Consider the following 25,696-nt stretch of genomic DNA (forward strand, 5'->3'; position numbering starts at 1 on the left):
TCTTGGTACTGGTGAATCGTTGGTGTGATAATGGTGGAGTTAATCGGCTGAGCTGAGGTGTGGAGTAAAGCAAGATTCTTAGGTAGTTTGGAGTTCATTCATTGTTGAATTGGTGGAGTAAATGGCAGCAACGAAGGATTTAATGAGCAGTTAAGAGCAAGATCTAATGGGGGATTGAGGGTTATAAGAAGAGAAATAAATTTGATGGGGCCATATCAAACCACCTACTCGGGATCTGGGGAGAGGGATTAAGATTGAAACTTAGAATGAATCGCCATTACGGTGAGAAGTTCTCACGGATGAGAAAAGAGCTTTTTCAGCTAATGGCATTTTTTGATCATAAGCATCAGAAATCCTAAAGCATCAAAAATCTTGCTCACTCAATCTTGACAAGAAAAGTGTCTAGAGTTGACATGATCGATAGTTAATTAATTAATTATATATATATAATTTTGTAACAATGAATAAATTTTACATAAATATGCAATAATAATACAATAATACTACGTCACAAACTTAGTTATCAACTTTTTGATACCAACACATGTGCCATACCACATGACATGACAACCATGTTTTCTTATCGTCTTGTATATTTTCTTTTGGTCTGATTCATTCTTTCTCTCATGGGCGGAACCAAGACACGGGCTGCCCTTGCCTGTAGCCCAGGAAGGTTTGGGGAAAAAAAAAATTAAATACACATATAGCCTAATATTTTAACAATAAATAAATAAATAAATATACAATTTCAACACCAATAGGCATAGTCAGGGGTCTTCCACATTTGTATTTGGTGTACAAAGTTTGTCTCAACATCAATTATAAAAATTTTCTATTAATTTGTCTCCAAAAGAGAAGTATTTTTCTAAATAAAATTCACCCTTTAATGAATAATATGGCTCTAATTTCATTTTTTTCTTGTGTTTACAATTAGCATGATTTATATGATTTAATGTATACTTTTATTTCTAGAAAAATGATAGAAAATATAAGTACAAAAAAAAAAAAAAAACATCATCATTAAATTTTAAGCTAATAACTTTAGCTAGCCCACTTATTGAAAAATTTATGGTTTTCTCTTATTTTTTTGGGGTTACTCATCTAGTTAAGGTTATCTTCACATTTATGTATTAAAAAAAAATAGAAGAGAGATGAGAGGAGTACAGTCAACAGATCGAGGGGAAGAGAGGGGATTTAAATTCTTTTGGTTACTCTGCAATATTATGTATCACATATATTATGTTGGTATCAAAATATTGATGCCCATGACGTTAGTGATAATAATAAGCATAAGTTTCTAAAAATAAGGACGTGGTGTTGAAAACATTTGTGAAACTGGAACTGTTTCGTTTGATAGTCTTTGAAAGCAGAGGACAAAAATGCCGTTGGATTCCCTCCACACATTCCCCAGTCACCTTATCTCCTCATATGATTTTTCTCTCTGCTTTCCCTCCAAACAACCAAAAAAGAAAAAGAAAAAAAAAATATGAACCCAAATTCAGATTACCAAAAATCAGATAACCCAAAATCTTGGTCTCCATTTACTGCGCTGCTCATTCTGTAGACAGAGGATTAGTGGCATTTTTCTCACTTCCAATGGCCACCAAATTAGCCTTCACCTTAACATCTCCAACCCCTTTTAATCCCTCTAGTCAGAGACCCTTTGTTTCGGTTTCTTCTCCCTCCACAAGGGTTGAGTCTTTTCAGTTCAGAGGGAGGCAGCTATGTCTCCGGCGCCGGCTTCTGGTTCTTCCCTCTAAGGCTACTGCTGACCAACGACAAGGTTAGGATCATCTGTCCATTTGAGGCTTTTATTATTATTATTTTTTAATTTTATACTAGCGATATTGGGGGATGGGAATCAAACTTAGGACTTCGAGTGCATAGGTAAATGATTTTAACCACTTGACCTACGACCCCGTTGCATCCATTTGAGGCTTTGAAATTGGTGTTTGGTGCTTGCTGGTTTAAGTTTTGTGTAATTATTGAATGAAATTATTATTATTTTTTTATGCGAATGAAATTGATTGAGCGTTGTGTATGATGATTGAAATTAACTAATTAAGTAATCAATTTCAAGTCCACTGCTGTATTCATTGTGATATGAATTGAACACTTTGCTTACTATATAGGGTGTGCATAGTTAATAGATAATATTGTAAATGGGTTCGTTCTTATATCTCCGAAGTCATGAAAGAATATGGTAACAAAACAAAATGATCAACTTAGATTTTTTCTAAATGTAGTGCAAAAGAAAATTAGGGACTTGTTCATAATTCAGTCTTAAATTTTTTTTACTTGCACGGACAAGTGTCGCCATGTGAAATTTACTCTATAATGTGGAATATGTTTTTTTTTTTTCCTCTCTGCGATATATACCACATTTATTGATCACATTTCTTATCGATATGGGGATCATCTACATAATTTGTTTTCTACCTCCATGTCACCTTTGTAGAAAGCAATGTAGTCAATGTTCACAAATAAGTTTATTGCTTAAATTTAAACTTCTTGCTTGGTTTTCCTTAGAAATTTCTTGAGTCAATTCTAATGTCTTTGTTTCAGACAAGGTTGAAGATGAGGAAGTTTTTGATGGCAAGATCCTGCAATATTGTAGCATAGACAAGAAAGGGAAGAAGTCTTTGGGTGAACTTGAACAAGACTTTCTTCAAGCTCTACAGGTAATTCTACACTGCATTTCAATGCTTTATATTGCTATAGTGTTTTTCTGTTAGACACATTATGATTCTATGGACAGAGAGATACAAGAAAAATACTAAATCTGGATCTCAGTCGCCTTGCACAACTAATGTAGGGAAAAAGCGCAATGGCTCCTTCAGTTACCTTGTTCTAGAAGTTAGCTATCTGTGCTTAAGATACTGACTATTTTTCTTCTTCTTCTTCTTTTCATTCTAAAGTCATTCTATTATGATGGTAAAGCTATTATGTCAAACGAGGAATTTGATAATCTCAAGGAAGAACTAATGTGGGAGGGCAGCAGCGTTGTTATGCTAAGTATGGACCCCTTCATTTGTTTTTTAAAGGGACTTGGCAACTCAACATCTTGAATTTCATAATGGTCATATTTTTTAAGATTTAATTTCAGTTTCTCTTGTTTAATTTTACCATGCAGGCTCTGATGAACAGAAGTTTTTGGAAGCTTCAATGGCCTATGTGTCTGGGAACCCAATTCTGACAGACGAAGAGTTTGATAAACTGAAGATGAGGCTAAAGGTTTGTTTTTGTTGGTTGGTTTCATGTCTTCTTTCCTTCTTTCCTCTCCATATGTATGCTTTAGCTGCGATCTTAACTTTATTTTGCAGACGGAAGGGAGTGATATTGTAGTTGAGGGTCCCAGATGCAGTCTTCGTACCAGAAAGGTGTGAAATGCTCAGTTTTCTTGCTCTTTCTCTATGTATCCATTGTATGCATTTACCGCTGTATACCATTGGCCTCATGTGGTGGCTCGGCTTGGACTAAATCGGAGTTTAGTCAAAGCCAGTCCTTATAAGTCCCACCTCTCTAGACGGGACTTGTACTGATTAACTTGCTTGCACAAATGAAGGCATAAATGGCCAACAGGGTTGTGCTTGTACTAATGAACTTGCTTCCAACAGGTTTACAGTGACCTGACTGTTGACTATTTGAAGATGCTCCTGCTGAATGTCCCAGCAACTGTTGTTGCCCTAGCGGCGTAAGTCAATGATCATATCATCAAATGTAGGCTTAAAACTCACAATCCCATAGCTGCAGCTTTAATGCATGTGAACCAAAAAGAGTTCGTTTTGAGAATGCTATGTTATTCTGCTTCACAGCTCTTCTTTGAGTGAAGGGATATCTTCTTATTCTATATAATACGGCATCATTTTTCTTGTTTTCATTTTAATCAACTTCCTCATGAAAATGATTAGAAAGTAGAAACTGATTTTATTTTTTGACTCTGTTCAAACATAAAAATTATGCCTTTCCTATATTTATTTATTTATTGAAACTCTGGTGTTAACTTTCCTTGTGTCCTGATCTGCTAGGTTCTTCTTCCTGGATGATGTAACTGGGTTCGAAATCACGTATCTTTTGGAGGTAAGCAGTCACCATATCCAGAGTTCCTTGTTCTAAGTTCTCACATATTTTGGGATGGCTAAAAGTCATTGGTTTTTGGATGTGCTCTCTTTTAACACAACCTTTCATAAATTCTTGGGCTGCAGCTGCCAGAGCCATACAGCTTCATTTTCACATGGTTTGCTGCTGTTCCAGTCATAGTTTATTTAGCTCAGGCACTCACCAAACTGATTGTGAAGGATGTTCTGATCTTAAAGGTACAGAGAATTTGTCTTGTCAAATGTACTTCTTATAAGTTATATGAAAATATTATGTATCTGATGTTGTTGATGCTATATTGCTATTAACATGTAACATTTATTTTATAGGGCCCTTGTCCAAACTGTGGTACAGAGAATGTGTCCTTCTTTGGGACCATACTATCCATTTCAAACGGCGGTGCTACCAACACCATTAAATGCTCAAAGTGAGTAAACAGCTAACCATTGATTCTATGAGCAATGCCCAGGTCAGTCGCCCACTATCGAATGGATGACTCTCAGCCGTTGATGCACGTGGAACCTACATTGCATCAGTGACTGAGAGCCGGCCACTTGCACGTGGACAACTGATCTTAAGAAAATCTTTGATTCCAGTATCCACGTTCGCATGTTTTGGTTCCCTTTAGTTTTAACTGTTATGAGTAATATTTGACTGCAGCTGTGGAACTCCGTTGGTTTATGATTCAAATACGCGTTTGATTACATTGCCAGAAGGAAGCAATGCTTGATTAGAATTTGGAACTTGGGAGTACGTATATTATCTACCCAACTCAATTATGTAGCACAAAAAGTAATGCATAAATCAGCACTTGTATTGTGTAAGTGGTTTCTTGTGCTGAATAATATACTCGAACAGTAGTTTTTTCTTCTTTGGATCTTCGAAAATCCCAGCAGTTGATTGTGAATATTAATACAAGGAGAGAAGATATCATGATCAGATAGTTCAGCGTTTTTTCTTCTTTGGATCTTCGAAAATCTCAGGAGTTGATTGTGAATATGAATACAAGGAGAGAAGATATCATGATCAGATAGTTCAGCTTTCAAGCTTATCGTGCGATCTTAAATTCCAAATTTTGATAATAACTCAGTTGGGAAGCATTTTCTTTTCTATATATTTGGGTTGTCTACAAATAACCCTCTCTGGACTGAAATGCGTATACTAAGCCTCCACAAAGTTGATCGCAATTAATTACTCAGTAACTTTCGTACATAGAACTATTTATGGTCCACAGGACCACAACTCTATGTCCATTGTGGCCGTATGCAGTCTGCGTAACTAAAGCTTCATCGACAAGGGGCTTATAGCTCAACTGGTTAACTACAACTACTCATGCACCTTCGATTCCCCCTCCTTCCTAATATCACTTGCATTAAAAATCAAATAAAATCTTAATCATGCCTGCCTATTGCCAGTAATAAATACTTAAAAAATTATTCAGCTAATATATGATAAGGTGTTTTCTCATGTAGCAAGAACTGAAAAACCAACAGTACTAAGATTACCAGAATACTTCCTGACGCGTTTCAACATCCATACAACATACAGAACGGCCTCCACAAGATGGTTGAGTAAAGGCAGATAAAGCATATTAATACATCCACAAAAATGGGCATAAAATCAACTCTAAAGGTGGAAAAACATGATACAGGCTCGCTCCTTCCTACTCAATCCATCTGAGATGCTGCCATTATAAAAGCTTCACAGCTGATGCAGCAACCACCATCATCTCTATAGGACCGCCACATCTAAATAATCCCCAATCTACATCATAGAATGGAAAGAAGTGAGAACACCCATCGTTTCCTTTTTTGGTCGAACACAAAAAATTCTGATATAAAATTTCACTTTACCTGGAAGTTAAAATCATTCAATGCCTTGTTCTCATCCGGATTTCTACCATTTCCATAAGAATGCGTCATCCCAACCTTCAGAAATAAAAGAAACACACAATTTTTTTTTTTTAAAAAAAACAAATTAAATTAATCTGCATTAGTACACGAGTGGTGTATCTATGATGATGTACAGATCATAATATACATGGCTCAACTGCATCTGTACCTAAGCTATATTGTTTCCAACCTACTCTACTCTGTATCAATATCATACTGTACACATGCCCACAGAATATGCCAAACGTTATGGAAAACAAATTTAAAAGAGGTGAAAAGAGGTGAAAAGATACATATGAAATTCACATTTTTCTTTTGATAGGACATAAGCTTTCACATTAATGAGCAAAGTTTCAGTTGCAGCAGAAAAGAGGATTCATTTATCTGTAAAGTGGAGCATAAAGAAAGTCTTGATAGCTTGATTTGAAAACCTAAAATGTATCATAATACATGCATATATCACTAAGTTAGAAGGTAATAAGTACCGTTTTCACCACAAAATGACCGCGCCTGTCAGGGTATACAAAAGCAAAAGAAAGTTTTGCATTTCTTCTCCTAGCCTCTGGAGCAATCTCTTTGACCTGACAAAGAACTAGAATCATCTTCGAAGCAAGTAATATAAATTTATTCAACCAAATATGGCAAAGAGTATAGGATGGCATGACAATATAAAGAATGGACCACATACGAGATCAGTTAGCTCGCGAAGTGTCGCGTCTTTCCATGTATAAATTTGAACCTCATCTTTGGGCTCCTTGCCTCTGACTGCAAAATCCTCATTATTATGATGGCTTCCAATCTGCAGAAAGATAAGTTAAATGACATTGTAAAATGCTAAATCGGAATATCATCAGCCAAACCATATGTCTCTTTCATTTCCTTTATATTAACATTGACTTCCCTCACTAACACTGCTGCTAAATTCTCCTACAACGTGAGTTTCCTCAGACTTCAAAACCAAATTATTACTGCTTATGATGGTACAGGAAAACAAATGTAATTCTCCTTCCCCCTTTCGAATCTTATCTCAGAATCACCACCATAACTTTCTACCGAACTGATTTCAGAGCCTAGTTAGAGCAACCATGTTAAAGGCCAAGAGAGAGTGAGGCACTAATATATGTACTTAAGAGTAGGGACTTCATAAGCACATTTGTAAGATCAAGTTTTCAATCGTTTCCCTTTCACTCTCTAATGGTGCAAAAAGCATTCCCAAACAACCGAAATGCTTTTCTAACACTACTCTGCAACAAAATCAACAATATCTACTTCCACAAAAAGACCTTTAAGTCAAGTAAAGATTGAAGTTTTAAAATGGTCATCTGATTTTGAATATAGAAAAAGAATTAGCACAAGAAGAAGCTGAAAACTACTACACAGTCATGAACAATTTCCGAAACCCAATTTGACAACAATAAAATACTTAAAAACTATAAATAAATCAATAAAACACTAACTGGACTTGCACATACCTTAGTGAAAACCCGAAGCAACAAAGGGCAAGTCTGCACATACCAGCAAGAAAGTAAGTTGAAAACAAAATTTGAAAAACACAGAAACCCTAAAGAAGCAAACAGCAAAGCTTGAAGGGGAGTACCTTTTCACGGTCGACGGGCTCGAGGCGGGGAGGGGGCGGGGGCGGTGGACCTCTAGAGTGAGGAGGAGGAGGAGGGAGGGGTCTGCCGGGTGGACCTCGGGTCTGGGCTTGGTTCTGGGGACCCGGTCCGCCCATCTTGTCGTCTCTGTTTCTCCTCTCCATTGTTGAAGTCCTTCCCTGAGCTTTTTGGTTCGAGAATGATTTCGTGCTTTCGGGTTTGAGTTTTGTGACTTTGGGTTGATGTAGTTGAATTTGTACTGTACTGATACGGGTCATGGGTCCTTAGCCCACTGAACCTAAAGGCCGGAAAAAGCCCATGGAGTTGCCAATCACTCTATAAATGTTAAATTAACCCAAAACTGTTATTTGAGTTTTATGGTGAAATAACCCAAAAATTTAAAACCTTTGTAGAAAATGACTCGTTTCGCTACTACATTTTACACGTTGTGCGACGAAGAAGATTTTGTTGTGCAAAAATACACTTAGGGCTCGTTTGGGAGTGCTTCTTTCGAAGCACTTATGCGAGTAGCGCTTATGCCAGTAGCGCTTATGACATAAGCGCTTCTACAAAGAAGCATTTTGTTGTTTGGATGTCACATTTAAAAGTGCTTTTACACTACATAAAAGCGCTTTTGATATTTTGTTGAGTGTTTGGTTGACACAGTAAAAGTGCTTTTAAAAGCACTTTACAAAAATTTAAAGAATCCCAAAATATTATAATAAATATAGGAAATAAAAATTCACAGGATCTCAAAATAAAAACACGACTTAAAAAAGTATGAATTTCACCAAGTATAATTTTTAATCATTTTTTGAAAATGAAAAAAGAATTAACCAGACATAAGAAGATTTGCAATTCTCTCACGTTCGTCAGCCATCTCATGCCCATGGGTTAGATTTTGTTCTTCAACCATCTCTTCCCCTATAGTAACTCCCGCCCCGCCAGAGGGAAGTAGCTCATCATCATCATCATACGGTTGGAATTCTTGATCTGTCATAGAATGACATCTTATAAAGTTGTGAAGAGCCATTGAAGCAACAACTATTTGTATTTGTTTTTCCATAGGAAAGTTATGCATTTGTCTTATCATTCTCCAACGATTTTTCCAAACACCAAAAGTTCTTTCGATTGTGCATCTTAGGGAAGAATGCCTGTGGTTAAATATTTCTTTCTTCCCTCTTGGTTGACTTCCACGTCGAAAATCAGGAAGATGATATCGCTCACCCCTATATGGCCCTAAATATCCTTTGATTTGTGGATAGCCTGCATCCACTAGATAATATTTACCTATAACAACAAAGAACAACATGAGCATTATTTACTATATCACAAATTAAAACAAATTTGAATTGGAGAAAAAATATATGTATTTAGTTACCTGTAGGTGGATGAGGAAACTTTAAAATTGGTCTTCGTAAGGCTTCCATGAATATTCGTGCATCGTGAGCAGCACCTTCCCATCCAGCCCACACAAAAGTAAAGCACATATTAAAATCACATACAGCCATAACATTTTGGGTAGTGATACCTTTTCTTCCAATATATGGTACTTGTCTTTCTCTAGGCACGATTACTGGTATATGTGTACCATCAATTGCCCCTATGCAATCTTTGAAATATGGCCAATATCGATCATCATCTTTAATTTTATCCGGAACTCTCCTAAATTGTGCGTCTTGTGGACTTATGATATCACTAGCCATGCGACAAACAACATCTAACATTATCCCAAACCACCTTGACACCGTCTCACCAGAATGTTGGAACCTTTCTTGGACCATTCTATTAGTGAACCCATGACCTAAAACGATGAGGAACATTGATAATGCCTCAACTAATGGTATATCTCCAACTTCTTTCAAACCATATGAACTTGTAAATGTCTCTACCAATTTTATAAAGACATGTTTTTCCATCCTAAATTGTTCATGGCACCTTACCTTATGACCATTTAAAACATCCATTACCCATTTATATCCGGTATGCGAAGAAGTCCTGCATGGTTCTTTGTCAACATATTTAAGCCATTCAGAAATAGCTACAACACATCCTACAGAAATCAACTGATAAAATTCATCGTCACTATCATCTGTACAAGAGTGTGTACTATTTCCATCACCATCACTAGAACTCATCTGTAAAAATAAAACAAAAAAACTTATATATACCTATTTATATGTATGTATGTATGTATGTATGTATGAAAGAATGGTATATTAAAATAACACTTCCACCTCATTAAAAAAAAAGGAAAAATAGCACTCAAAATAATAACTGAATATGACAATAAAAAAGATAAAGTACAGTTAATAATATCAGTTCAAAACCACTCAAAATTTTAAGACAAATAAGAAAGTAACCAAGACTAAATTTAAACTTTCTTGCTCCTAAGCCACATAATTTGTCGGTTGGCTTGCCTTAATGCAACAAACATCTCTCTATTCTTTCTTTCAGTCAAGACATCTGCAGCTTTCACGAAAAGCTCATCATCCTCAACAATTTCAGGTATGCCTTCTACAACTTGCATAACTTCTTCAATGCTACAACCAGGCTTGTCGTTGTTTCTAGAACTTCGATTTGCTACTGACTCTAAAATAGAATCTAATCGCTTTATCACCTTCTCCCCAACTGCAGGTTTTTTACCATCCCTTTTTCTTTTTGCTTTATCTTGTGTGGAAGTTTCAATATTAGGAGAAGTATCAATAGCATCTATATTATCAAGGCCATCATTAAACTCCAGACCATTCTCCAAGTCATACACACCATCTTCATGACTATTTTCAGTTGGACGAGTTAGTTCATTCTCAACATCATAGACAAAACCTTGTGATGGTGCCCAAGCTCCATCACCCGTCACAGCAATATCCTTAAATAAAATGTCTAATTGATCAGCATGTTTCAATCCACATGTTCGAAATTTTGCTGCTTCAGGAGTCTCCTACAATAATATCAACTTAAATGAAAAAGTCCTAACAAAACTATGTATATTAGTTTTAGGTCTAAGAAAATGTAACTCAATTGTATGACAAGAAATTCACCTTCACTTTCTTGTCCCACCATTCGTTGCTAGCATTGATGGTTTTCTTCACAGGATCCCATCCTAGACCAGTCTCTTTTCCAACCAAAGATGTCCACAATTGCCAATCTTTCTTAAGTCCAGTCCATTTGTTCTTGAGTTGCTTTTGAGTGTAGGTCCTTTGAGTCAACTCACTAAATTTCCTTATAACATTTTTCCATCCTTGCTTACTAAAATGGCACCTGGTCGATTTCCAGCTATTGTCTCAACAACACAAATTTTTATAAATGCATCAAGAGCCTCATCATCCCAATGAGCCTTTCCTTGTTTCTTGCTTTCTTCTCCACATTCATCTTGTGATGGTTTATCCATATTATTAGACATTACTCTATTAAGAAGATTGTACAATGAACACAAATTAAATATTTTCTATGCAACTATTATTTTTTTGTCAAAGAAAAAAACTGTAGAACTTAATTGACGAAAAAACTGAAAAAATAAAAAATAAAAACTATTATTTACAGACCCTGCTACTGACTTTCAAAACATAAAAAGTTCAGTCAAACCCAACCTGCTTTCAAGTACTAAGCATTCTATCAATTTAAAACTTTCAAAACATAAACATTTCATCAACAATCCTAATTTCCAGCACATCAAACCTTCAATGACTCACCTACGTTCACTAATTTCCAACACATTAAACATTCACCAAGCATATCCAGCATATTCACAATTCAGCAAGCAGGAAACAGAAAATTAATGAGAGTGTGAGAGAGTATTAAAGCATGAAACAGCATAAATAAAGACAAAATTTATAAGAGAGATCATGAAACAGCAGTACTAATTAAAATGCTAAACGATATTGAACCACCTTAAATTATTGGTAACCAAAGCAGTTTGGATACACATGTATGAAAGGAAATACAATAATACAAATAATTAGATAATCCAAGGAAACATAATCAGATTCTAGCACTTATCACCATCTTAAGGCATGAAATAACTTCCTTTTGCATGCATCCATCCAAGAGGACAAAACGGTGACCAAATCAAAGAAATATCAAAGGAAAAATAAAACATGAGAAGGGTATATATAATCTATTTTTCATTATTACAGAGGTGCTGTTCGTTGATAGTGATGACCCATGGAATCCACGGCCTGCAACCGTAACCAAGGTCAGAAAATTTTACTATTTTTTCAATACATTGTTGGTCAACGAAAAATTCAGGAACTTTTCAAGTTCAATTGCTGGGATTTATGAGAACACACAAAAAAGCCAAGAAATTTGGAAACAACAAGAACCAACTAACAGAACAAAAACATGCGATTTAAGCAAGATATGTTAACAATAATTAATGATTTACCTCTCTTTCAGAAGAAGCAGAAATATAACAGATGAAAAGTCCACCAGGATATGGAATTCCCCTGAAGTATGAAGTCCAAAAAATCTAAAGAGTTGGTGTGTGCTGTGACTTTGTGGATGTGAAGGCAGAAGAAGAAGAAGGGTGTTCTTTGAAGGGTGAGGAAGCTTTGTTGCCTGCCAGAGCAGATTGTGTGAGAGAGATGGTGTCTGATATTTTGGCGTTTGATATTTCGCGGGTAGAAGCTTAGGGTTGGGTGTTTTGGCGTCTGATATTTCGCGGGTAGTTTTGGTTTTAATAGGAGATAGAGATAAAAAATAGAACAAGGGTATTTTGGCATTAAAAAAAATTAAATATGGGTATTTTTGGCATTTTAAAAGTTTCATTAAAGGGAGTCAAGTGCTTCCCGTGTTTTTGTCCTGCAGCGCTTTTAAGAAGAAGCATCTCTCAAGTGCTTCTTATAAAACCACTCCAAGTGCTTTTGGATCTCACCCAAAGCGCTTTTGCAATTTTTGCCAAACACCATTTTTAAAAGACATAAGCGCTTTCACCCATTTAGAAGCCCTTTTCGCTGCTCCAAAAGCACTCCCAAACAAGCCCTTAGTCGCACAAAATTCAGCGCAATAGAAAAGTCGTCGCGCATGATTCGTCGCGTAAAGAGCGTGAAGAAGGACTTTGCGCGACCAAAATCAATTTATTTCATTGGTCACGCAAAACAGTGCGACGGTTAACCTCCGCTGCACAAAAGGTTTAGGGACGAGACAACTCTTCGTCGCATAAACCTTTGCGCGATGACAACATGATCGTCGCGAGTACACTGCGAGACAGATAATATTCTTTATGCGATTCGTGTCCCAACTATTTGCGCTACGATATTTTCTTCGTCATGCAATGCGTGTCGCCAACATTTACGCGATGAAGATTCCGTTACGAATGATTTTGTCGCGCAAGAATAAAATATATGTATTTAAAATGTAGTTTTCCGTTTTTTTTTATTTCGAAAAACAAAAAAGTAATATATATTATTTTAATTTAATACCTTTTTTTTTGTAATAAAATGAAATTGCAATAAAAAAAGAATTGAAAAGAACAAAAAATTATATAAAATAAAATAAATGTATATACAAGAGAAATGTTTAAAATATAATTATGAAAATAAAAAACTAATCAAATAATGTTGCAAAATCTACTTGGTCGTCTATATGCGACTCGGAGGTTTGAGCGTCCTGAGGCAGTGGTCCGTGGGCATGCTCGGGCGAGCTCGAGGTTTGGCGTCCCACGAGGCGTAGGTCGATGCATCAAATTGAGGGACGGGAATCTCGAACCGCGAGAGACTGCAGAATCACGACATCTAACCTCTAGCTCGGCCACCTTTGTCACAAAGCGATCACCGATGCTTGATTGCGCTGATGAAGGAGGTCTAGGTTCCCTCCGTCTGGCATTCCCCATCCTCGACAATATGTCATCGCCTTCTCCCGAGAGTCCGATCCAACATCTCCGTCAAGATTTGAAACCCAGCATCCTGTGGAGGATCCACAGACTCAATCGGAGTATCGAGAGGAAGTTGGGAGACGGACTCCTGAAGAACCAACTGGCTCTTCTCCACCATCGTCGTCTGTTTAACATAACATCAAATATAAATTAAAACATTCATATAATAACCCTGAAACTTGAATGCGTAACATGAGAATTAAAATTAAATAATACTTACATGAAGGGACTCGGCCAACTCATTCCCAGATCGAACATAAACGTCGCCAAAGACGTCGATCTCTTGGAATTTGGACCCCCCCTAAATTGAACAAGAAAAGAAAAATATTAGTACGAAAAAAATAAATTAATAATAAAGACATATTAAAAATTAAATATAAACTATTTTATTATTACCCGCCGCCATGCATCCATTCTATATGAGAAGGGCCTGGAACCTCAATGGTGGAGAAGAGTCTTCTTCTTCCTATTGCCCTTATTGATTTTGGCTTTATTCTATTATACAAAAAATAAAACGTATTAGTTAAAATTGAAATGAAATAAAAAAAAGTTAAATAAACATTAGTAATAAATATGTAATAATTTAGAAATTAATATTAAAAAATACCACAAAATCGGGCGCTTGAAAATGAGCGCAGAGCCACGCCCAATTATCCTCCTGCCCTTCCAGCTCCTTCGGGCAACCCTCCTGAATAGCGACTTGTGGATTATCAAATGCCTCAAAATGGTGGTACAAGTCACTCTTCCACTGCTTGTACCTCTCAACGAAGAATCTGTTGACGTATGCCAATGACTCGTCGTCGAGGTCTTCTAAGTTGTAGTTCATCTACAATAAATTAATTACATACATTAAGTAATAGAAATATATAAAGTTTGAAAGAAAAAGAATGTCAAAGATAGGATACATACCGACAACTGGCCGCGAACCTCCGTCTTGATCTCTTCAGGCATGACCTTACAAGACTTCCATTGCATCGGGCAATGGGTCCGAACGACGTGACTAACGTTGTGGGCCAAAGAGCTATGCAACTCGGCCGTCGGTGCAACCAGATGTTGCTCGTCGTATCCGATGTTGATATGACTGTTGGTCACCCGGGTGACCTTTGCGATCTTCAACTGTCGACCACGACCCCGAGTGTTCTTCTTGGCTGCAAAGAAAGATGAAATTAACGTTAAATAAATAACAAATAAAACTATAAAATAAAAATAATAATAATACCACAGCGTTGAAGAAAATTTGTACTTTGTGACTCACGCACCGATGGCGTCTGTCGATGTGGTGTCGGTGGTCTTGGCAGCCGATGATGGCGCGACACTAAGAGGTTGCGCCACCGATGATGCCGATGATGCCGCACGGGACCCCAGAGCAACCGGCAAGTGGTCTCATCGATGCTAGCGCGATGGCGGCAGATGACGGCCGAGCCGAGGAGGCGAACTCATGCGATCGTCACCGCCTACGACTTCTAATCAGTGTCTGCCTTCTGCACAATTTCATTATTACCCATAAAAATAAATCCAATTTAGTAAGATATAATTCTAAGCATAGCTTGACCTAGGGTTTACGATTTCGGAGTATCCGGGACTCCGATCCACGATCCGTCGAATCCGACACGATCCTAGAAATACAAGGTACAACATACATGAGATTGAGTTCGATCCAACGGTCCGAACATATCAAACCGGGAAATCATACAATAGGCGAAATCCGTTCGAGACTTAAAACGGCAATCAAATTCAAATTCAGGCACACCTACGCGCTCGAGACATGCTACAGGATTGCACTGGGACTCAATGCCCATGAGCTATAGTAACACACGCGACATTTACTCAAAACATGAATTAGAGTCACTTTTGTTCTCAAACCTACCTCGGAAAATGGCCGGAATTGGCCGGAATCTAAATTCAAAAACCGGCCAAACTTAGGGTTTAAATTCTAGATACCAAAACTAACAATTACTCAAATCCTACCCAACCATCAGCTAAAGCAGAAAAAAAAAAATAGTCCATAAATTATACCTCGGTGTCAAATTTGGTGGCGGAGGAGAGAGAACAAGGCCGCGCAGATTTGGTGAAAAAGCAAATTCTGGCGGTAGGCTCGACGGTGATGGCGGGAAGCTCCGAGATTCGAAGGTTGTGGCCGGTCCAAATTCGAGGCGGAGTAGTGGGTGAGGTGAGAGAGAGAGGAGGTTTAGGGCAAAAATCAAAGCGAGGAAGAAGGAGGCAAGGTCGTCGTTTCTAAAACTTTATTCGATCTTGCGCGACGAACAACAAGAAGCGTCGCGCAAGATATTTTAAATATACCTTGTGCGAAAACAAACTCATTCCGCCGCAGATGTTGAGTCCGCCAAAATTTGGAGTTAGGGTTTAGGGTGCATGCAATTTTGCGCGACGAAGAGAGAATAGCGACGCGCAAGATTGTCATTCCACCAAAATTTGGGATTTAGGGTTAAGCGGGAGAGAGAGAAAGTGAAGGGTCTGTGTGATTTTGAGCGACGAATAAAGAATAGCGTCGCACAAGCTGTCTATTAGTTACTTTGCGCGATGAACTTCCTGGTATTTCGTCGCATAAGGTTGTCATTCCGCCAAAATTTGGGATTTAGAGTTTAACGGGAGAAAGAGAAAATGAAGGGTATGTGCAATTTTGCGTGATGAATAAAAAACAGCGTCGCGCAAGGCTGTCTATTAGTTACTTTGCTCGAATGAACTTCCTGGTATTTCATCGCGCAAGGTTGTCATTCCGCCAAAATTTGGGATTTAGGGTTTAGCGAGAGAGAGAGAAAGTGAAAGGTCTGTGCGATTTTGCGCAACGAATAATCTATATTTTTGTCGCGCAACCCTCAACCCTAAACCCTCGACAATTTTAACACTGTGCGACGGAGGGCGCGTATTTGTTGCGTAAAGATATGTTGAGCAAAGTCGTGTAGTTTTGCGCAACGTAGTTCTCAGTCTCGTAAAGTTTTACACGATGAATATTCTTCTCGTCGTGCAAAGTTTACTTATTTACATGAACCTTTTATACTGTATCTGTATAAATGTATCTAATTGGTATCTAGTTTTAATGATCCAACCGTCAAACTTGTTTATTTATACTTCGAGATCATATACGCCAAAAATCGGGAAGAACAAACATTCAGAGATCAAGTAACGGGACAAAACTGTTCGACGGTTATAAATTAAATAAAATGATTTAATGATTATTTTAACTCTGATTCTGATGATTTTTTACAGCTACACTCCTTGACCCTATATGAATACAATGAACTAATTCGATTGTCAATTTAAGATATTTACTCTAGTGGATACCACATAATCTTATGTTATATTTAGCGAAAGTATAAATAAACTCTTAATTCTTGGTGAATATATTGTTTTGATGTCATACGCATTCTACGAAACTAGTTTCAATAATCCAACTGTCAAACTTGTTTGTTTATACTTCGAGATCATATACTCCAAAAATTGGAAAAAACAAACTTTCAGAGATCAAGTAACGAGACAAAACTTTTTGACGATTATAAATGAAAAGTCACGATTTAACGGTTATTTTAACTCCGATTATGATGATTTTTTACAGCTATACTCATTGACCCTATTCAATTGTAATTATATATATGTGTATATATCATATGAAATTAAAATCAATATATTTTGCGCGACAAGAATATAAATCGTCGCACAAAATAACTTCACGCGACGAAATGAATGTTGTGGTGTGAAATTGTAACTTTACGCGACGACAGCTTTTTTTGGTCGCACAAAATGAAGATCTAGCGCGACGAGTAGGTTCTTTGTCGCGCAAGTATTTGGCGCCATTTACATATTTAGGTATGTTGAACCCAAAAAAAAAATGTGGGTTTAGATAAGCCCCACAACGTTGGAGGGGTGATTCCCACAACCAAAAGCTTTCAATTACAAATTGGAAACAACATGTATATCAGATTTGTCTCTATTCTTATCCCTAGAGAAAAGGAAGGGATAAATAAAGGAAGAGGGTAATCAGAAAAAGGGGAGGAGTCCAATTTGAATGAGAATTCTTCCATCTCAAAACTCTCTCACAAGCACCCTATAAAAATGGAGGCTGAAAAAGAGCCTAGGAAGCCACAAAGGCAGGGGAAGGTAGCCGTGAGGCTGGAGGAAAAGAAGAACCGCCGTTGGAAGACTTCAAAGGATGCATTCAACATCCAGTACGATTAACCCATGTGGATTCTTGGCTATATATGATGATTGAAATCATCTCATATTAAGTCAAGAAACTACCCTAAGGCGTACCTCTTCTCAAATACCTCCAGGACATCCAGCTATGGATTGATAGCCAAGATGATTATAATCATCATGAGATCAAGTCCTATGCTCCGAAGTGCAGCTCCGCTCAGACACTTCTAGGATGTGCTCAACATCCAACTCACAAGCACTCCGTAAGGATGGCTTATCATGATGGGCTAACCATCACAAAACCAAAATTGGTTTGCGGCGCCAATAAAAGACGTAGAGAAACTCCCGGAATTCTCCAGGCTTCTCTTACTGCATTGGCATAATGACGAAGCCCTGTTCAATGTTGTTCATGTCTACCGAGAAAAAAATCACACAAGATAGAGTTGATGAAGATGTGGAGGTGAACCCACCACGGAGTCAAAAGCTGAGGAGTGTGTGTAATTACCTTCTCAAATGGAAGTTGCAATCCTCTGTGTGAAGCCCAACAAATCAAAAAGACTCCCACGGCAATTGAATTGCCTTCCACATGAAACACTTGTTGCCAACAAGTCAACAAAAAGGAGCTCATCTCTATAAAATCCATACAAGCATGGAACTGAAAGAAAAGCATGAAGATAGGCATGTGGGTTACCACGTGAAATCCCAGAGGGGAAACAAATTGTTTCTTCTTTAGATGATGCAACAGGTGACTTATGCAAGTGTATGGAAAAGCAAGCAAAGAAAGAATATCAAAAGCATTCGTTTTGTTTGCTGGTGATCTTAACTTGTGGTGCACATGTCTTTCTTTATATAAAACAAATACATATAGCCCAATCCTATATTGACAAGGGGCTTACTTTCCTGGAAGATTCAGGGGTTCCAAATCAACAAGATGGTTGATTCAAATTTTACTTGGACATGACTTTTATCCTTGGGTGTCTTAATCAAATTAAAAAACACTTGTTAATGGCACCAAGCTATGAGGGACCAGTTGGAGCAAAGCAGGGCCACAATCACTCTTCCTTCACCGTTTCATCATTCCAAACAGCAAGCAAGATTGTTGGGTCTCTCTACTATGCTTTCAAGCATCTCAAACACAAGCTCAATCCATGGGGATTGTCACGATGGTTTCAATCATCACAAAACAAAATTAAATCATGAGCAGGGGTTTGCCTTTGACTTTGGATTTTCCGAGATGAAGATGGGTGTCGTGGTGAGCCACTGTTGAATTTTATCCCTGTTGGTCTTACGCCACATGCAAAGCACCAATTTAAAAGCAACCAATTCACAAACAAAGACAAATTGCCTTGTCTTGCTCCCTACAGCAAACAAAAAATAATAATAATAATAATAACAAGGCAACTGGGCATGCAATCCCAAGTTTTCCTTACCTCTATGGCCCACACAACAAGAATTGTAGCTGAAAGATTTGTTTGTTGTAGTGAACATACTGCATGAAAGCATGAAAAGCAATGTTGTTGCAGATAAAAAGGGAGAAAGCTCCTTTGGTGTAAGACTACCACGTGAAGCTCCAGAAGGGAAGAAACAATATGGTTCCTTCTTTGATGCAAAAGTGAAGTTTCAGAAATTCACAGGCCCACATACTCAAGGCAAGTTCGAGAAAACCAAAACACAAGGCTTCACTTCTGGAAGGACCGCCATCTTAAGTCTGTCTACCAAGTCAGTTGAAGTGGGCTTCATGGGTTTGTGTTGAGCATATTCTTAACAACTAAAATGAGTTATTAAAAAAAGCAACTTTAATTCTCTTAAGTGCATAAACCGTTTATAGTGTAGCTTATGTAAATATGAGGTCGATCCCACGGAGAATGGTAACTTGGTTCCAAGTTAAATTACTTAGAATGCTAGAAAAACATAGAACAAAGAAACTGACTAACTAGCTAAAGGCGAGGTCGAATTCAACAATACCTCTTGCTAATTACTCAAGGTTTAGGACAGAATCCTAGCACCACACACGCACTCAAAATGGGGTTTTTTTTTGTTGAAATGAAAAGAAGAAAGTGAAATGAAAGTGCTCGAAAGCAAACACTAGCAGCAATCAACAAGTTGTGAAATAATGATTGAGATGTGTTAGAGCCTTGGAATCCACCACTAGTTTTCCTATCCAAGTTATGAATGCATAGAAATTGACTCAAGCTTCATCAACAATAGATTATCGCATACAAGCCTATGGTATCTAGGTGAAGGATGCATGATTCTCCTAAGGCATGTAATCGTGCATGGTATCTACACAACACGTGATCTCTAATATGCAACCTAAGCATGGTATCTACTTAGAATAAAGCATACAAGAGTCATTAAACTCTATGAGAATATGATAATGACACAAGTCCTAGAACATGGTATCTGTCCTAGTCAATATGGTTATTAACCCCTTGAATGATTCTTAGGCCACTCATGTGTTGCTTGCGGAAGGAGAGTAGAATTGGTGAATCTAAACTCATTCCCAACATGTGCTAGATGCATAAAATCCTAGTTAGCTACTCCAAGAAAACATACATCAAGCACATAATAAACTGAAGATTTACAACTTGATAATGAAAGCAAGGAAATCAATTAACTATAAAATCATCCATAACATTGAATATTCATGACTAGGGCTTCATCCTAAGCCCTAACTAAGTGGATTAGTTAAACATAACTATGAATAAAGAAAATAAGAAATACATAGATGGGATAAAGAGAAGAGAAGAACTAGCTGGCAGCAATGTAGTTCCCAGGACAACTCCAAGCTCTCTTCTCTCTTTGTGGTGAATCTGAATGTGTGTATGAGAGTAATAGATGAAGTGAATGTGTGTGTTTGCTTCTTTGAATGAGTGTGCAGCTCTCTATTTATAGAGTGCAATTTCGTCCTCCCATTTGGCTGGTGAAGCACACCTTTCTTAATTGCTCCCAACTACTCCAGTTGCCCATACATGCCAACTGCTTTAGCTGCCCATACTTGCAATTGCTCCAGCTGCCAAATACATGCTTCGGTATGGTTTCTTTATGGAAAGCTTGATTTTTGTTCATCCTTCTGAGTTCCTAAGCTGATTTGACTCCCATGTGTGGCTGCCCATGTCTAGGGATGTAGCCACATTAAATGTGATGGCAGCCAACATGACATTTCTGTGAACTTGGTTCAGTCATTGACGTGCTGAGGGCTCCAGATTTATCCAATTCAGCTAAAATTGGGATATGTTATAATAGACACCCATTGGAACAACATTCATCAAGGATGTCTCCTTATCCGACCTGTGTAAGTTGCTAAAATGAGGCCTATAAGATGACCTACGAAACTGAACTGACAAGGAGTGTGGCCCAAATTGGGTTTGTCTTTAAGCTCATATTCCTCTTATCTCAATCAGCCCTTAACAAGCATGGATTGCATCAAATGTCATCCCCTTGCTGTCTTAACCTACCAAACACAAACATAGGTAAGAGACTTTGTTGAGGCCCAAAATATTCACGGTTCGGCCCAAATAAATTCTCGGCCCAATGCGATGCTTTACCAAGAAGAAACCCAATTTGGGCATGCGAAAGTTCATCATATGCGCTTGCACACATGCCACGCCAAACGACACGCCACACTAAGCAAGGAATTATCATTCCGCACCTAATCACGCCACAAGCTTAAGTGGGCCCCAAGCCACTCAAATACCCGGGGCTTGCTTGAGTGGGTTGTGGCATGGATGGTAATAAATCAACATGAGGCCCATTGATGGGCCGGGAAATAAAAAGTCTCGGGTTACTTGGGAGCCTCGAGGCTCAAGCCGATTTCTTAGGCCCAAACATATGGGTAAGTATAAGAGAGAAAACTAGCCCAAAAGCCCAAGCAAAATAACCTAACCAAGAGATAACCCAACCAAAATAAAGCCCAAACTAAGAAGCCCAATGTTTAATAAAAACCCTTTGCTTAGGCAGCCATCTTGGCCTTTAGAAAAACCCAAAATAGCCCACAAAAGCTTCAGCTATTTTGAAAATCAGAGAACACGTGAAGAAGGAGGATGGCAGACTCATCAAGCAAAGCTGCTGGGAGCAAGTTCCAAGCCGGATCGCCCAAAGAACCAAGAAATCTGGCTGCACATCAAAAACACCCTTGGACCAGCATATATTTTCACTTCCTTTCATTCATCGATTCAGCCAAGGCAGGGGGAGGAAAGAAGAAAAAGCGATAACCAGAAGGAAGCTCTCAACTGCGTAGCAGCGGAAAGGGGGACATTGAGCTCCCAAATTTCCTGAATTCGAGCAAATAAACAGAGGCAATTTTGCCAAGAAAAGGAAGTCAGAGAAGAGGAAGAGAAAGGAGGAAAAAGCTTGGCCAAAATAAGTAGAAGCCATTAGGGTTTCTTGAAAAATGGTGATTTCCAGCAGCTATAAATTGAGCCTTCCCTTACCCAACAAAAACAACCCACAACCTTCAGAGAGCAAGCTTTCTCTCTAACTTGCAAAAACTCAACAAGCTCGTGCACTGTTCATCTTCTTCTCCAATTTGTTTTTCTGGCAGCTGCCAGAAGAACTCTGCCTTTCTTTTTCCTCTTTCCCTAGTCAAATTCCTCACAAAACACCTCATTCCTTACTTAAACACTTTCTTTTCTCATAAACCATGCCTAATCTCTCTCTTAATGCTAAACTCATGTTGGTTTTGCTCCCATGCCACATGTCACTCATGCTGAGCTAAAAAGACCATCTGCCAAAACTATCTGCAAGTCACCATTATTCTCGTTGGTGAAGATTATCCAAAATATCTCCTAAGGTTTTGCTGCCCTTTCGAGGTATTTTGGGGCTTAATTTTCGAACCTACACAAAAGGGGGCAATCTCCTCATCGCCTTTTGCAGCAGCCCAGCTCATTAGCTGCAGGAAGAAAAAGTCCCCTACATAAATTGGCGACTCTACTGGGGATTAAGCCACTATCTGCACCAATACCTCCAAAGAAGAAGACCAGAAGCAATAAACCGGAGGAAATAAAGAGATAAGAGCATTCCCTCTTTCTTTTTCTTTTTCCTTTCGTTGGCTATCTACTTTGTAGAACAAACATAATATAGATTACTCACATGCTCCCTTTGCTTGTGTCTTAGATATCCATTCTCAAGCAAAACAATATCTGTAAGAGGAGGGGGCTTCACCAACGTGCAAGCCGCGACCACCGTCGTCAATGGTTGAGGCTAGCTCTGCGTTCACCTCTTCGCCATGATACATCATCAGCAAGTCTGGCCATCGCCGTAAATCACCTTCATAGCAGCCCTCACCTCTCTAGAGTTGTGAAAATACGGTGAGAGAGGGAGAAGGAACACTTGCTCAATGCTCTCACCTCATCTCTGCGAATGGCTTCACCAAGATAAGATTTTTATTATCATGCCTTGTTGATCTCAATATAGTATATATATTTGTTTGTTGTTTTAAGATATCCATAAAATTTATGTTTCATTGAACAATCTCAAGCATAGACAAAAGCATGTGCATTCAAGTCCAAAAAAAAAGATTGATTGATTAGTTGATATTCATATGGTGCACCAGCTTGCATCATTTTCTTGTTATGTATTAAACCACCTTTCAATTTTGCATCTCCAGCAAAATTTCTCAGGGCCTTATTCCACGCACTATTCACTTATCTTACTTCTTGTCATTTCGTATCGATCCACCTTTGTGTTAATCAATCCAAGTTACACATTGCAATGTATGCCAACTATGCATGCTCAGTACTAAAATCATACCTGCCCAGCATGCTTATGTCAATTATGTTAGTCATTTGCAAGCTACAATGCTTATATTATTTTTATGCTTTGGTCATGCAGCATTATATCGGTCATGTGCAAGGGACCCAAGCCTCCAAACAACAAACAAGAAAACAAATGCTCTCATGTTTCCTACCCAACATCTCAACACACTGCCATTATCATTTATTCCTTAGACAAATCTCTCTCTATACTTCCAGTCATAGAGGTTCAAGCACCACTGAAAGAGCCGCTGGAAGGGTGGAAGAAGAACAAAGCCAGTCAAAATCCAAACACCACTGCTGGAAGAGTCGCTGCCGAAGCATATGCTACCACCGAATCATGTCAAACTGTCACCGTTGCAACAAAGGGATATCCCAAGTTCATCATGCCATGCAATAACCCAAACAAATACTAAGAAGGCCATGTTGCAAGAGTTTTTGTGGCCTGTGCCCATCAAATCCTTTTCTAATGATTATGGTGCACTTGGGGGCTGAGGAAGGAATTCATTGCAATCACCACGGCAGTGATTTCAAAACTCCAAATGAGCTTAAAAATCCATTATTACCAAAACCACTATTCCCAGACCAAAAATCTCCTTGAAATCCCAATTATGTTACTATGATCTCCAAGTTCGCCATCACTTGTTGTTGTAACCCAACACATTTGCTGTAGTGACCGCATACAAAGCTCAAGCTTCAATAGCCAAGTCCAAGCTTTTGGTTCCTAAAACATGTTCACAACAGCTGCAACAAACAATACCTAAGTTGCCATAATCTGATATGCTCCAAAGTGCCTCAAGCACTTTCTAAGCCTTGACCATTCCAATGACCAAGTTTAGGAGTCAAAACCAAAAGGCTATCGGGATGTCTCAATTGCCACAATTCCATAATCAAGCATCATCAAGCCCCGAGCCTTAGTCAAGAAATCCAAGCACTATGCTTTACTCAAGAAGGAAAACATCTCAATTCATGGCAAATGAAAGGAAAATATTGTGAAGATAGTGCTATGATAGTGCTGGAAGAACCTAAATGCTGTCAAGATGAAGTTTATTTTACCAAGCAATTAGAATTTTTGAAGCGATGTCAAGCTTTCAAGAAAAGGGGTGCTGGAAGCGTATTTTCCTATATTCATCCATTCTTCACCTGCAACATCCACCACTGCTTGCCATACTCTAAGGAAGATCTTACACGCCGAGATACATGACAAAACTCTAAGAGGCAAGCTATTGACAAGGACCCCTTGCCAAAACGAAGGGGAAAGTAGATGGCTACTGTCATTACGTGCTTTGATGACTTGCTCGACGACGACGTATTGTGCCACCTGTGGAAGAATGACCCAAAGCCACCGGAGGCTATGTGGGAACCTTGTGGAAATATGAGGAAGGCCAACTTGAGCAAATATTCAAAATCTGCAAGCTATAACACCCCATGGCTACTTGCTAATTGATGGGAGAATGGTTCCAGCAGCGAAGTATTCACATTGGACATGCTGGAAGAAAGCCACTCGGAGGCTTCATTTGGTCATCAAGATTATCAAGAAGCAGCTGTTGTAACCTCTCATAACTTCACAGAGGTTGAAGAAAGTACAATGGGTTAAGAGATGCAAATCACTCTTTGATTAGTTGGGTTATGAGCTGCAGGCAAGCAAAGCAGCAACTGTGGCTCTGTTAAATATCTCTACAGAGCATGGCATCCTAGTACAACACATGCCAAATACATACCAACCTAAGCCACAAGCTTTCATGCTATTGCAAGTCATGCATAACCTTGGACCCTTTCATATTTGGGGGGCTTGATTCGATTGGAGTATTCATCAATGCAAAGTGGCTTAAGGTCTTATTATTGCTGAATTGCTTTTGCACATATCATTTTGTTTTTGGCTTTTCAAATTTATTTCAAAAATGAACTCCTTATGTATTTTCACCCTATGCTTTCACAACTTTTTTAAAATGCACCACCATTATAGCATGCCGAGGTGTAAGACGATATTTGCAATAAGAATGAAGTATTTTGGAAGAGGAAAGAGCCTCTAGAATTCTTCCTTGCTTTTACCTTATTCTGTTTTACAAAACATGTTCTTTGATAAAAAACAAAAAAATAGACAAACAAACTTTTCATTAAAAGGCTAAGCCTCTCAGCAGTGACTATACCAAGCAAAGCCACTTAGATGGGGTCCTGAACTGAAATAAGCATCAAGCCTAAGCAAAACGATGTGGGGTATGCAAAGTCAAGCTATTACAAAGAAACGAGCAGTAAAAGTGTATTTTGAGGCGCTGGAATAACGAAACCGTTGACTCCCAATCGGAATCCTCAAAAAACTTCACAACATCCGGC

At 38.3% G+C, this 25,696-nt stretch overlaps 4 protein-coding genes and 1 pseudogene across 4 annotated transcripts; 1 reads left to right on the top strand and 4 right to left on the bottom strand.

Moving 5' to 3' along the window:
- The first annotated feature begins 1,402 nt into the window (after window positions 1–1,402).
- Window positions 1,403–5,037, top strand: LOC103337373 (PGR5-like protein 1A, chloroplastic). The gene is made up of 10 exons (XM_016795852.2): window positions 1,403–1,783; window positions 2,566–2,681; window positions 2,919–3,015; window positions 3,134–3,234; window positions 3,324–3,380; window positions 3,618–3,694; window positions 4,029–4,080; window positions 4,206–4,316; window positions 4,428–4,525; window positions 4,759–5,037. Exons 1-10 carry the CDS (start codon window positions 1,597–1,599, stop codon window positions 4,826–4,828), a joined length of 966 nt encoding a protein of 321 aa, XP_016651338.2. The 5' UTR covers window positions 1,403–1,596; the 3' UTR covers window positions 4,829–5,037.
- A 483-nt stretch (window positions 5,038–5,520) lies between these two features.
- LOC148915163 (histone deacetylase complex subunit SAP18-like) lies at window positions 5,521–7,812 on the bottom strand. The gene is made up of 6 exons (XM_089041511.1): window positions 7,588–7,812; window positions 7,463–7,495; window positions 6,679–6,789; window positions 6,476–6,571; window positions 5,952–6,026; window positions 5,521–5,862 (listed from the first exon to the last, which is right to left on the bottom strand). Exons 1-6 carry the CDS (start codon window positions 7,747–7,749, stop codon window positions 5,830–5,832), a joined length of 510 nt encoding a protein of 169 aa, XP_088897637.1. The 5' UTR covers window positions 7,750–7,812; the 3' UTR covers window positions 5,521–5,829.
- Window positions 7,813–8,417: 605 nt separating this feature from the next.
- LOC103342683 (uncharacterized) lies at window positions 8,418–9,739 on the bottom strand. The gene is made up of 3 exons (XM_008246323.2): window positions 8,967–9,739; window positions 8,813–8,875; window positions 8,418–8,578 (listed from the first exon to the last, which is right to left on the bottom strand). Exons 1-3 carry the CDS (start codon window positions 9,721–9,723, stop codon window positions 8,418–8,420), a joined length of 981 nt encoding a protein of 326 aa, XP_008244545.2. The 5' UTR covers window positions 9,724–9,739.
- Window positions 9,738–10,957, bottom strand: LOC148915164 (L10-interacting MYB domain-containing protein-like). The gene is made up of 3 exons (XM_089041201.1): window positions 10,905–10,957; window positions 10,627–10,861; window positions 9,738–10,526 (listed from the first exon to the last, which is right to left on the bottom strand). The coding sequence occupies exons 1-3, from the start codon at window positions 10,955–10,957 to the stop codon at window positions 9,960–9,962; spliced, it is 855 nt and encodes a 284-aa protein (XP_088897327.1). The 3' UTR covers window positions 9,738–9,959.
- A 2,385-nt stretch (window positions 10,958–13,342) lies between these two features.
- On the bottom strand, window positions 13,343–15,256 carry LOC148915165 (uncharacterized; annotated as a pseudogene).
- Between the last annotated feature and the right edge of the window lie 10,440 nt (window positions 15,257–25,696).

Source organism: Prunus mume, linkage group LG7, assembly GCF_029339155.1.
Source record: "Prunus mume cultivar Tortuosa linkage group LG7, ASM2933915v1, whole genome shotgun sequence".
Classification (NCBI taxonomy): Eukaryota; Viridiplantae; Streptophyta; class Magnoliopsida; order Rosales; family Rosaceae; genus Prunus; species Prunus mume.